This window comes from Crinia signifera, chromosome 3 (genome assembly GCF_055691185.1).
Source record: "Crinia signifera chromosome 3, ASM5569118v1, whole genome shotgun sequence".
NCBI classification, from domain to species: domain Eukaryota; kingdom Metazoa; phylum Chordata; class Amphibia; order Anura; family Myobatrachidae; genus Crinia; species Crinia signifera.
The window spans coordinates 103,914,436-103,927,644 of NC_139219.1; the positions used below are offsets into that span (position 1 = coordinate 103,914,436).

At 41.9% G+C, this 13,209-nt stretch overlaps 1 protein-coding gene across 12 annotated transcripts in view; it reads left to right on the plus strand.

Annotated features, from left to right (window-relative positions):
- ARID1B (AT-rich interaction domain 1B) overlaps positions 1-13,209 on the plus strand; it is a 434,060-nt gene that overhangs the window by 290,033 nt on the left and 130,818 nt on the right. For all 12 annotated transcript variants that reach the window (XM_083176326.1, XM_083176327.1, XM_083176328.1 and 9 more), the window contains one exon: positions 12,690-12,936. In XM_083176326.1, the coding sequence (XP_083032452.1) occupies positions 12,690-12,936 (247 nt within the window). The remainder of the gene's footprint in view (positions 1-12,689; positions 12,937-13,209) is intronic.

The following is a 13,209-nucleotide window of genomic DNA, read 5'->3' on the forward strand; positions in this document are numbered from 1 at the left end:
TCACCTGTTCTCATTATCTTGTTCTGCTACACACCATCTACACTGTACACCTCCCCCCATGGGCTCTCTGCCCCCGTTCTCCACTCCATAGTTACCTATTGTTTCTTCAGGCTACCTAGACCCATTATCAGGCATAAAGTAAAATAGTAATAAAAATTTTAGTGCTCAGGATTTTTTATTTTAGCTTTGCATTTTATGTACACTTGCTTCTGATCTACTGTATATGCACACATTTACAGTATATCAGAAGTAAATTCAGAATTTCCATCTTCAGCCATGTTTTATTGCTCAACTAAAGTTATCTAAAGACAAGCTGCCCTCCAAACAAAAGAAAACCACAGCCAAAAAACATCCTGAAAAGCACAAACACGCACCTCATCTGCTCCAAAATTCAACCAGAATTCCAACTTGCTTCACAATACCTCTACAGACGGGTTGATGAATTATAGCCAGAATTACCTACTTTCCTGGGGAGGGCAAGTGGGGAGGGGGTATTCACTATCTCTGATGCCAGAGCAGATACGAGAAAACTACCCCCTACGGCAATTTCTGTAAGACCCACACATAGCAGATTAGCCTAAAGCAGATGTGCTATGTTTCTGCTCTGACCTGACCCAGTGGGCATGTGTGAGATCTCCCATGCAGCCCAGATCTGGCAACCGCCACAACCAGGGAAAAAGCGGTCTCTGCTGTGGTGAAAGGGCAACGACACCTGCAGATGTCAGAACGGTGATTTCCTTGCACATTGACATATTATCTTATAGATAGCAATGCCTAGACAGACGGAGGCGCATTGCGCCCCTGTCATTTCGCACAATTCTCTGCACTCATACCTGGCACATGGCTACTTCTCCACCATATCAGCAGTGCATACATCTGCCCTTCATATGCTTACAGATACACTATGTGGACAAAATTAATTTGGATGCCTAAACATTACACCAACAGGGACTGTAATGACATTGTATTAAAAAATACATATACTATACTAATGTGGAATGGGTCCCCCTTTTGCATTTATAATGGCTTCCACTCTTGGAAGTCTTCCAACAAGATTTTGGAGTTTTTGTTTGGAGTTTTTGTTCTGCAGAGCATTTGTGAGGTCAGGCACTGATATAAGTGAAGAAGGCCTGGCTCGCATTGGTTATACCAGTTCATCCCAAGGGTGCTCAATGTGTTGAGGTCAGGGCTCTCTGTGGGCCAGTGAAGTTCTCCACAGCAAACTCATCAAACCATGGCCCTTATTCTGGTTGGTGCGGTCAGAGCCGCACACGGGGCTCCGACCGCACAAACCAAGGGCCGCCCACCGGACGGATCGCCACGGCCGTCCATACACGGACGGCTGGCGATCCGCACAAAAATGGTGGAGGCTACGCCTCCACCATGGTGGGAGCTGCCCCCTGCCTTCGATGGTCGACGACCATCGAAGGCAGGCCCGCACGCCGCGGCAGCTCCCGCAAGCTCAGACCACACGGACAATCGTCCGTGTGGGAGCTTGTAAGAGGGCTGAAAGCTGACATCCGGCGACGTCAGCTTTCCGCCCCCATGTCATGGTAATGAGGGCGTCATGCCCTCATTACCATGCATACGCCCCGCGTTTTCATGGGAACGCCCATGAAACGCGGGGCGTACACATAGGGAAATGAGGGGCTGAAGCCCCTCACGCCCCTATACGCCCCCTTTGCGGCGGACGAAATCCGTCTGCGGCGAAGGGGGCTGCACATGCGCAGAATGACCTCTGCGCATGTGCAGACAAAAAACATCGGCGGTACGGCCGCACGCGGGCCGTACCGTGCCGATCAAAATAAGGGCCCATGTCTTTATAGTCCTTACTTTGTGCATTGGGGCAAAGTCCTGTTGGAATAGAAAAGGGCATTGTTCAAGGTATCTTGGTATGCTGAAGCATTAAGTTTGCCTTTCACTACATAATGCAGTCAGGTAAATTACGTTCTCCCAGCATCCACCAAATCCAGACTCACCTATCTGACTGCCAAACAGAGCATGATTCGTCACGCTACAGAACACATTTCCTCTGCTTTAAAATCCATTGTGCTTTACAGTTCTCCATACGACGCTTGGCATTGAAATTGGTGATGTGAGGCTTGCATTCAGCTGCTCAGTGATGAAAACACATTCCATTAAGCTCCGGCTGCAAAGTTTTGGGCCTAAAATAATCCAGTACTCTTCAACTATGGAATCCCAGAGCGATGGTGACTTTTATCCATCTTACACCTTAGCAGTCATTTACCCTTATCTTATCATTTACCCTTATTTACCCTTATCTTATCATTTACCCTTATCATGTCAGTACCACATTGCTCTTAAGAACGACCCAGTTTGCATCACAAATGTCTACAAATGGGGACTGCATGATACGGTGCTTGATGTTATACCCCTGTGGCAATGAATGTGATTGAAACATTCAATAATTAACTGGTGTGGCCAAATAATTTTAGCCATAAAATGTCTGCCCTTTTACATCTGGTGGCTTCAGGTGCCAAATAATCCTTCTTTGGTGTGCCAGTTCCCACGAAACTCAGCTGCGCCAAGCATCCTTTTTCAAATTGTGGGCAAGTAAAACAACTAGTGACAAAACGACATTGCTAGCATACACAGAGAACTACTGCTTACAACATTGGTACATCTGTGACTGGGGTAAATGTATGAAGTAGTGTTAGGAGCGGATTGATTGCTGTGGCACACTTCTCCACTTTTATCACTGCTTCATACAGAGGCCCAGCGCTACCCTCTCAGCAGTGTATGCAGAGCACGGAGACGCTGGGCCTGAGAGGTGCTCTTTCTGCTCTCCATCCCTGCTCAGCGGATGCTGCTCACTGCTGATTGTCGGCTGCTGTACCTGTCAGATGACAAGCGGCGCTACAGGCAGCAGAGTTCCAGGCTGCAACCAAAGCCCGCTCTTCCCAAACTCATCCCAATGTTGCATATACCACACCTTCAAACGTGCCACTATCATTTTCCATGTCAACCTATTGCTTGTGTCAACCTTTTGTCCATGGCATGTTGACCTTTTCATGCGTCAAGCTTTTTAACTGTTGGCCAATAGTGGTCAACCTATTGACTGTTGACCTAATTACTGTCAACCACATCCCATTAAAACTGAGATTGCGACAGGGGTCTCCCTGCTCTGGTGAGAAATTTGCATAAAATAGAGACCATAACATACAGTACTTGAGAGGTCTTTCTACCTTATTTAACCACCCTTACTTATATTTCATCAGCGTATTCAATTGTGCTTTAAAATAGGCAAAACAAAAAACTAAGAGAACAGCAATAAAACAATACTGGGTAACAACACACAGGCAAATAGGTATGAAGACCCAGCTTGCAAGCTTTTATTGGCATAATATATATATATATATATATATATATATATAATTATTACTATTATTATTAAGGTTATCGCACACAATAACTATCACAATGACAAACCGGAAAATATGTTTTCATTTCCGTAGCAGTGTTGTGGAAAGGGAATTTCTCAGCCATAATCAGTCCTTGTCACATGGCCAACACTATAATTTTTGATGCCTGAAATATTAAGAGATAAACACTGCATAAAATCATTCACATAACACTGGTTGTAAGATTGATCATTTATTCATTTAATGATTTTATTAGGGGCATCAATAAGAGAGCAGGAGGAAAGGAAAAAAATACAATAATAAAAGAGGTGGTTCCGGAATCCTGGTGTTTTGCCTTTGAACCATCATCCAGAGACTGGCGATAGCTGTTAGTGCCTTTTTATTAATCTTCACAAGGCTTATCATTAGTTTCAACCTTTATTTGAAAAGATCTGTTCTCTTGACTCTGACGGTGACCTGATTCAATGCTCACGCCAGATTACTCCCAGGGCACTCGTGCATGGAGACTGCCAAATAGCAATGTTTTTGTAATTTCGGCTGTAATCCGCCAGTGAATGATCTAATGCTGTTAAACATATTCTGTTTAGCTTTTTTTTTTCTTTGCACCACTGCCAGAATTTTTTTTTGTCACTTTACCCATTCCATTAAGGATAGGGATGAACATTTTGCATCTGTTTGCAAATCTGTTTAGTGCTACATCAGTGCCGTTTACACAGTGGCAGAGGCAGAATGAGCTTAAACTACTTGCTGCTTTTTTTTTTTTATTATCCTAAGAGCAGTTTCATTTGCAGATAACACAGCCAATGCAAGAATGTTTGAGTGCACTAATCCTTATCTGAAATAGTTATTCACACTTGAGTACTTTAATGTGGTAGTTAGCAGCTTCAATTGCACGTTTTTAACATGTAAATGGTTTTTTTTATAGTGAAATCAGCAATCCCATATCCAGTTGTTTAGCACTCCGTTTTATATGATTGTGTATTACCACAAAGTTTGTTGGGTGTTTTTGTTTTTCTGTCTGTGTGACTTGATTTTAAGTAAATTGCTCTCTTCTGGCATATGGTAGGATGGGTTAACTTTTCAGTCTATCTTCAATCTGCTATGTCAGGGCTATTGCGAATGTGATGCACTGATACTACACACATTCTGCATTCTGCAGCAGCCTCTGAATGTCAGCATTATTCATTGTCCTCCCCACTACTGATACAGTTGGTGACTTTTTAACCTTACCAGGAATACTATGCAGAAATGCCAAGTCTACAGAATAGGAGGATTCTCTGAATTGAGATGGGCGGTTTGTTTGACTTTGAAATGCATATGCTAGAAATATCAAAATAAATTGTTATTCATATTCTTGCAAAATATATGGATGCACTGGTTTAATTTCTTTAAAAAGTGAAACAGAACATACTATCATCCAGTGGCATAAGTTTGGCCCAGTTGCTTGAAGGCAAGATCGGTATTGGTGCCCCCCCCCACCACCACACACACCACCTTATATAAATATATGCATGTATATATATGTATGTGTGTATATATATTTATATATACTCTGCACATTACCGTTTGTATTGCCTTCACGTCAGTTGTCCTGATGAAGGGGCTTTATGCTCCGAAACTAGTCGACATCTCTTTTTGCTGACATGCTTGTTTGATGATTTGAAATACAGCTTATTCACATATTTTGGAGAGTGCCGCCTCCTGTCTTCACTTAGCTTCAAGGAACTACCTGGAGATTCGTTTGTATACCATTATTGTGGAAGGCACCTCTGCAGCTGCATCCAATTGTTCCAAGTGCCGGTCCCGTGCTCACTATATTTTTATATATATATATATATATATATATATATATATATATATATATATATATGTGCGGAGGGATGCCGGCACTCCAATCCTCTTAGTAGTAGGTACCTGGTGCCTTCACAATGCGAGCAGCAGCGCTGGACGCTGGATACAGGCGGGGGTGTAGCGCGGCACTCAGGACGGTGTTAAGAAAGAAAACAGGAGCCAAACTTGATGTTGACGTTTCAGCCTTGCGGCTTTTATGTTAGCTGTTTTGATAAAAGCCGCAAGGCTGAAACGTCAACGTCAAGTTTGGCTCCTGTTTTCTTTCTTAACACCGTCCTGTGTGCCGCGCTACACTCCCGCCTATATATATATATATATATATATATATATATATATATATATATATATATATATATATATATATATATATAGTGTTCACTCTAGAAATTGTGCCGGGCAGGGCACCGGGGGGCGGCCCGGGGCAGCCGACGGCACTAAAGTGGGCGGGCCCGGCCGCGCTGAAGATACTGTCACCACAGGGGGAAGGTGCCTTGATGCCGGGGAAGCGCCGGGCATCACCTTCTAAGGCTGCGCTGGGCTTCCCCGTGCAAGGAATCGGGCAGGCACCAGGCTGTTTTAGCGGGGCGCTGCTAGAGGGGCAGGGCGCATTTTGCACAGCGCCCCGCTAAAACAGCCTAGCGGGAACACTATATATATAATATATATATATATATATATATATATATATATATATATATACACGTTACGGCATGAAACCTCCAAGTCTGTCTGTTGTTACCCAGTTTGTTTTATCACTGTCTACTATTGTAAAGCGCAACGGAATCTGCTGCGCTATATAAGAAACTGTAAATAAATAAATAAATGAATGGATTGCAGACCACACTGACAAGTAAGTGACTAATGTTTCAGTCATTTATTACCGTTATCAAAGTCTTATGGTTGATAACGGTATTAAATTACTGAAATGTTAGCTTCTTCTGTGTCAGTGTGGTCTGCAATCCTTTAATGCTGTAAAGTCCTACAAGTGCTGCTAGGAGGGGGAGACAGCCAAGGAAGCAATATTGATGTCATTAAATTAACTTGCAGAGATGGAGAGGTGCCCCCTTGGGAGCAGGAGCCCGGCGGCAGATGACTCCATTGCCTCCCAGAATTATGCCCTTGCTATTATCTGTCCCACTTAAACTTTATAATAATTTTTTGTTATTTAATGTTAAATCAGTGCCTTGTTGAGGAACTGCAGTCAATGGTTAATGTAGGTTTTCATTTTTTATCTATTTAATGTGTTTCTGCAGCTAACACACCATAAACCCGGTGGGAAAAAACAAGACTGCTGTAGCTTGAATGTGCTTTCATTTACATAGGGCCTAGCTCTCTCTCTCTCTCTCTCTCTCTCTCTCTCTGTCTTTCTCAGTAAACAGACGTCATATATCTGATTGTACTTGTAAAAGAAGAATGAACTGGTGCCCTGCTGACTAAATTGTCCTCTAGAGTGGTATTAGTTACAGAGTGTCTTATTTAACGAAGCTCGGTACTTGGAATGGCACAGAACGGCTGTCATTAAGAATCGAAATGACTGTGCACTATGGTGTATACTGGCGTGGTAATGTCTACACAATTTACATACGTAAATACTGTAGTGTTTATTAGAGACTTTCCACGGAGTAGTGTTTATTAGAGACATAATACATGTCATCTTGTTTAAGAAATATATAGCCTTCGATGAACTTTGTCAGAAGTACATTTCCTTGACTTCTTTCTAAAATATGTTTTTATACCTTGTTGGTCAATTCAATGCCCCTAAGTGGAGATCTGCGATTATTGCTCAAACTCCTAAATGGTTATGTGCAAATTTAGTGATTGGGCTGCACCTGTGCAAGCATAGCCTATGGAAAGTCATCCTAAGGATCCTTCTTCCAGAAATATGGTCAATTTTAGGTCTCAAGGTGCCCACACACGGTATGTTTTGGGCTTCATGCATTTTGTACTACATCGCATCTAGTTCAAATCGCATGCGATACCCTACAACAGCATGCCATTTGAACTAGATGCGATGCTATCTAGTAAAAAAAAAAGTTGAGCTGATGCATGTCAACCTATTTAATGTGTCAACCTAGTGACTGTCGACCTAATGACTGTCAACCTAAAACTTGTAGACCTAGGGACCACATCCATCTCATACTTTAGAAAAGGACAGTGGTCACACAATATTTCTCCCAATTCAAATTATGTCACACAGAAAGTAGCACAATCATAATTACATTACACTGTTATGACACATTCATTCATTCATTGTCACTGATTGGTGCTCCTTATTCATGTTCTATTACACAGTAGTACCAGTTCTACATGTATGCCACACAGTAGTGTCGCTTTTACACAATGCCCACAGTAGAAGTGCCACTTACACATAATTCCTACAGTATTAGTGCCACTTATATGCATAGTGCCCACCATAGGAGTGCCCCTTATATACATAATGCCCACATTAGTGCTTCTTATAAACATAGCTGCCTCTGTCACTCTCACCACCTGTGTCCCTCCAGCAGTTCCATGCACTGTTCCCTCCAGCAGTGACCCTGCCTCTCTGTATCCCTCCAGCCCCCTCCCGCCTAGTCTTCTCACCTAGTCTTCCACATGAGATAAAGAGCCTGCTCCTCTTAGTGGACAAAATAGGAAGCCATTAGTTGTGGCGAAACTCCATTCCACCCCGTTCCACCTACCTTAACCCCTGTGTATGATAGATTGAATTCAATTCCCCAGAATATATTTTCCCGTTTTAACAACTTTTTGGGTGGGCTTATCTCAATTTGACACCCCAAAAATGTGTATTAGCTGCCTAAATTGCCCCCCCAGCAATTATTTGCAGAACCTGCTGAATCTCCCCCCAAAAAATGTCCAATTATGGGCCGGTTGTATAGCCCCGGGGATCAGTAATTTACCACAGGCAATTAATTCCCCCCACTGTGTTAGCATTTTTAACGTTAGTGAGCCATGTTATAAAATTCAATTTGATGTGGGGAATGGGCTGATACAGTATGTTTTTGCCAAATGTACTATTTTAATTTGCAGAATTTATTATACCTGATTTTACTATACACACACACACACACACACACACACACACACTGTGTATTTAATGTCAGATGCTGTTGATTCTTATTATTACTTATTACTATTCATTAAATAATAGTTCTCTAAGGAGGTAAGATTATTTATCGGCATTGTGTAAATAATACAAATGATGTTGCTTCTGTCTGCACTATTGTGTGTGATGGCTGTACTGTATAGTGTCTGACAGCAGAGTTTATTATAGTTTGAGGTAAATTACGTAGTTTTGAAGACCCCTGAGCTATGTCCCTGAGTTATGGTCATTGGAAGCTGAATGCAGCTTTGGCACATGTCAGATCAGTTGTCTGTTAATCACTATGACAAGAGAGATTTTATGTGCTCAGCAGTTTTTGCAAATGGCAGACAAACCATGAAAACCGCTTTAGAGGAATTCACCATAGGCAAATGTGTGATAAATACCTATGTGTATCTACCTGAACAAACACACATTTCCTTTCTTACTTTTCCTGAATTAATGCAATATAATTTCTATTTCCATTGTAATTAATTATATTGGTTTTGGTGGCAGATAAAAAAAATAACACTTGATTTACAATCTCACATGAGTCCACATTTCACCATAAACATATTTTAGCTACAGTTAGTGGTTGTCTCTACTCTTAGCTACATGCATCAGAAAAGAAAATGTAACAGTCAAACTGTTGCCTTCATAAAGCTGTTTTGGTACTTATGTATTATCTGGGCTCCCATGTTAAATGCACCCCATTTTTTCATACCCCTACTATCCATCTACGCATGGAGTTGACTTTACATAGTGTGGCGAGCGCAGCGAGCCCGAAGCATGGCGAGCACAGCGAGCCCCGCGAGGGGACGCGGTCTCATAAGAAAAACGGGAGCCCAGATATTACAAAAGTACAGCTGTTTTTTTCTCCATGGTCATATATACAGATGTGTCCTCGTACATCGTTGGTACAGTCGGACCAAAAAGCCCTCCCAGCGCACTAGGTCTCCACAGACATGACAAGCATTGGGCGTCTTAATTGCCGGAAATGCATCTAATGCCCCATTCAGACCGCACTTAAAAACCCGGTATTTTGCCGATTTTTAACCGTTTTAAACCGGTAATCTGTGCGGTCTGAAAGGTGCAAGACCACTTTACCATTTTACAAAAGCCGATTTTGTAAAACGGTTAAAATGGAGGGTCCTACCCGTTTCAGAACTGGTATTTTGGCATCAAAATCGGGTCTGAAACGGTATTTTGGACCCAGCCAATGAACTGGGTCCTAAATTCAGGGCAATGAATATTTAATGAGCGCTCATTAAATATTCACAGCACTGTAGCCGCCCCCCGCCGCCCAGCCGCCCCCCCGTGCGTGGGTAATATACCGTTTAAGAGATGCGGTGTGAAAGGGGTTTTACCTGGCAGACCCGTTTTTGGAAACGTTTTCAAATACAGGGTCAAAGCCAGTTTTGCGGTCTGAAAGCAGCATTATTCTATACCTGATATCACTATGATGCAATAAGATAGATAGAGACTGTGCTAAGTAATTTGATATGCAGCATTTGTATCTCTGTGTGAGCTAGAGTCTCTAGGTTAATGTAGTAGCCTCTGAGCTCCAGAGGTGCAGGACTTTTGTGCGAGCCTGCCCAATTTTTTTTAAAGCAGCAATCATCTAAAAGGCAAAACCAATCTTGTATTTGCCTTGTAGATAAGTGCGGCTTAATAAAATGAGCAGACTAGCACAAAAGTCTCGCACCTCTGGAACTACATTTATCCCTCTGAATATGAGGACAAAGTGCTACAATGCAGCAGCCACAATTTATTTTTTTCAAATACAAGTTTCATTATGCTCCATATACAGATACAGATATTCCATATCTAATTTATCAGCATAGTATGATTAATACATTGGTCCGATTTGGCCACTATTCACCTGGCGATTCTGCAACCAGCCATCAATAGTCACAAACTATGTGATAGATATCCATCGATAGTGTTAGCTATCGATGGTCATCCATTTTCCATGAGTGACTGGCCCATGGGCCTATCAGAACTTGGGGGTGGGGCTTCAGGGTTGTCGGGCGGATCTATGAGCCGAGTCCTGTCACCTTGGGGGGAAAAATAAACATTGGTTCTGCTGTTCCATTGATGGAGGGAAACCATCTAGTTCAACCCCATAGATGACAAACGTATACAACATTCACCATAAACCATCAATGATTTTGAATGGCTATCCCTAATCTGTAGATCCCTGTATGTAATGCACATGGTATTTGAATAATATATTTCAGGGCTAGCCAACCTGTGGCTCTCCAGCTATTGTGAAACTTAAAATCCCAAATAAAGCTTGAGAGTCACAGTTTAGCCATGACTGTTGTATATGCACACTTGTCAAATCTGTTCACAGCAGTGCACGTTTATGAGTTTTGGGCATATGAGAGCTGAATGTATGTGTAATTATTTGTATGCTATAATTAACAGTTAGTCATGTGCATTTAAGCACTATAGACTCTCACTAGAACTGTACTTTAATTGTGTTTTATAGCTTGTCAAATTGTTATCCTCATATTTTTTATGCAATGGTGTTTCTGTGCCAGTAGTGAAAATGGCTGTCACATCCAATTGTGCCAATGAAAGAATGGAGTAAAAGCTTGCGAGCTGAGGGAAACACATTGGCAATTTTGAACAGCAACTTGTCAGAACTGTCAAATGAGCTTGCATGGAGTTTAGCCCACAGCCAGGTTGTAAGCATATTTTGCAGCCCCATCGCTGCACTCCCTGTTCTTGTGATGTGTGCTCAGTTATTGCTTACAAGTAATAAGATCCTTCCCTGTCTTGTTTTTGGCGAGTCATCTTTTATTCATCCTGCTTTGTCAGGTCATTTGGCAGAAAGTATGTTTTCACCATGGTAAACCTCCTTCAAGGAAATCCCTCTCTCCATGTGTGAATAATCACATTTTAAAGGTTACCCCAGGTCAAGCCATGCTGTGGAACTGGAGCCTGCCTGCCGCCCGCCCTTAGTCTCCCTCCTCCTTCTTCCCATAATATATTTTAGGCCTTACACTGTGGCTTCACGTGACCTCCTTTGATTTTATGAATGAGTTACATCAGATTTGTGAGAACAAATCCCTGGAAGGCATGAACTTGAGGAAATGCATGGGACCTGTCACTCACTCCAGCACAAGTCCCCAGGGGATTAACAGAGAGGATTTGTAAAGCCACCAGAATAGTGTACTGTAATATTATAGCATTGTTTCTGTTATCACTGCTGCTGTTTCCATCAACCCCCACCAAACCGTAAAACACCTTCATTTATTTCTGAAGCTTCTTATCTAAGCAGGGATACAGCTATATGAAACAATGCTGTAATTGTATTAGGCTGAGCTGTTTTTAAGTTAATTGAAAACAGGGGGTAGAATTTGATTTCTTTCAAACTATACATAACATGCTTTGTAAAAGTGTCTCTCTACTGCCAGCTTCTATTGTATTTGGCCAAATAAAGAGTGTGAAGCACTTATATAACACAGTGTACATATTGAGTTTAATGAAGTAAAATACATTAACCATAAATTTGGCTGTGGATCATTCTTTTATTTAAAAGCACAGAGCCTATTGGACAGAGTTACCGTTATGCACTTGCTACCATTATGCACTTGTTCCCCTCTGTCCTCTGCTGCCTCTGGGGTCCTATCCGTGAGTCCAAGCAATTAAAATGCCCCTCCCAAAATGGCTGCCGCCTCATTGAAGACCGTTATTATGAATGCTGTGGCCATTTTGGGAAGGACATATTCACTGCTGGCAAGCGCGATGGGACCGCATTGGTGGATAGAGACAGGAGCATGTACCCAGAGCTGGCAGTGTTAGCCATTATTCCAGCAGACCCCCAGCACCCACAAGTCCAGTGCCACCAAGCCCCTGCTGAGGCTATTACTACTCCACTGTTCTTATCCTTGTTTCCATAAAGATGTATTTGTAGGGCCTACACTTCACTAGGGAGCTTCAAGAAGGTAGAAACAACAGTAGGCTGGATTATCTTCTCAAACTGACCCATATCATCACCTGGTGATTTGTGAAAACACCAATGCCTTAAAGAACTGCCTAGAAATGTGTTCAGCTAAACTGGATTGATACTGACACACTTTTTGATGTTTTAAATAAATGCGGGTTTATACTTTTGGTTACGTTTTGAAAATGTAATTATATTATACAAATGTTGTCTTGGTACAGTCATAGAACATGTCCACAGTGGAATGCCTAATATACTGAAATATACTTTTATGTTTTTGTATCTATTTTAGGTATAAATACCTAATTTATTAGTTTATTATACTTTCTCCACTTTATCTTCATCCAAATATATTTTCTAAAATTATTCTTATGCTTTAACTGAGGTAATCTAACAATGTCTCTTCTTTATTGTGCAGGATTTATCTGGTTCAATTGATGACTTGCCAACTGGAACTGAAGCAACATTAAGCTCTGCTGTGAGTGCCTCGGGTTCTACAAGCAGCCAGGGGGAACAGAGCAATCCTGCACAGTCACCCTTCTCGCCACATGCATCGCCTCATCTACCAAGCATCCAGGGTGGTGGGCCTTCACCATCTCCTGTGGGCTCACCTGTTGGGAGTAACCAGTCAAGATCAGGTCCTATATCACCTGCTAGCATTCCTGGTGAGTGTTAATGGAACGGTCAGTGTTTGTATGAATGGAGTAAAGTTTTTGCAGAATTTGGATTTGCCCAATTTGCACTGCCAGCAGCCCCTCGGATCTTTAGCTAAAATGGTATCACTAATACCATATAATATACAATATATGCAGCAAAAGGTCACCGACAAAATCCATAGGTGCTTAGTTATTAAATTGTACATCAGTGAGTAATCTTCATGTTAAATCCCAACAACCATTTTTTTTTAATTCTTACTGTTTAATCCTGTTAAATGACTC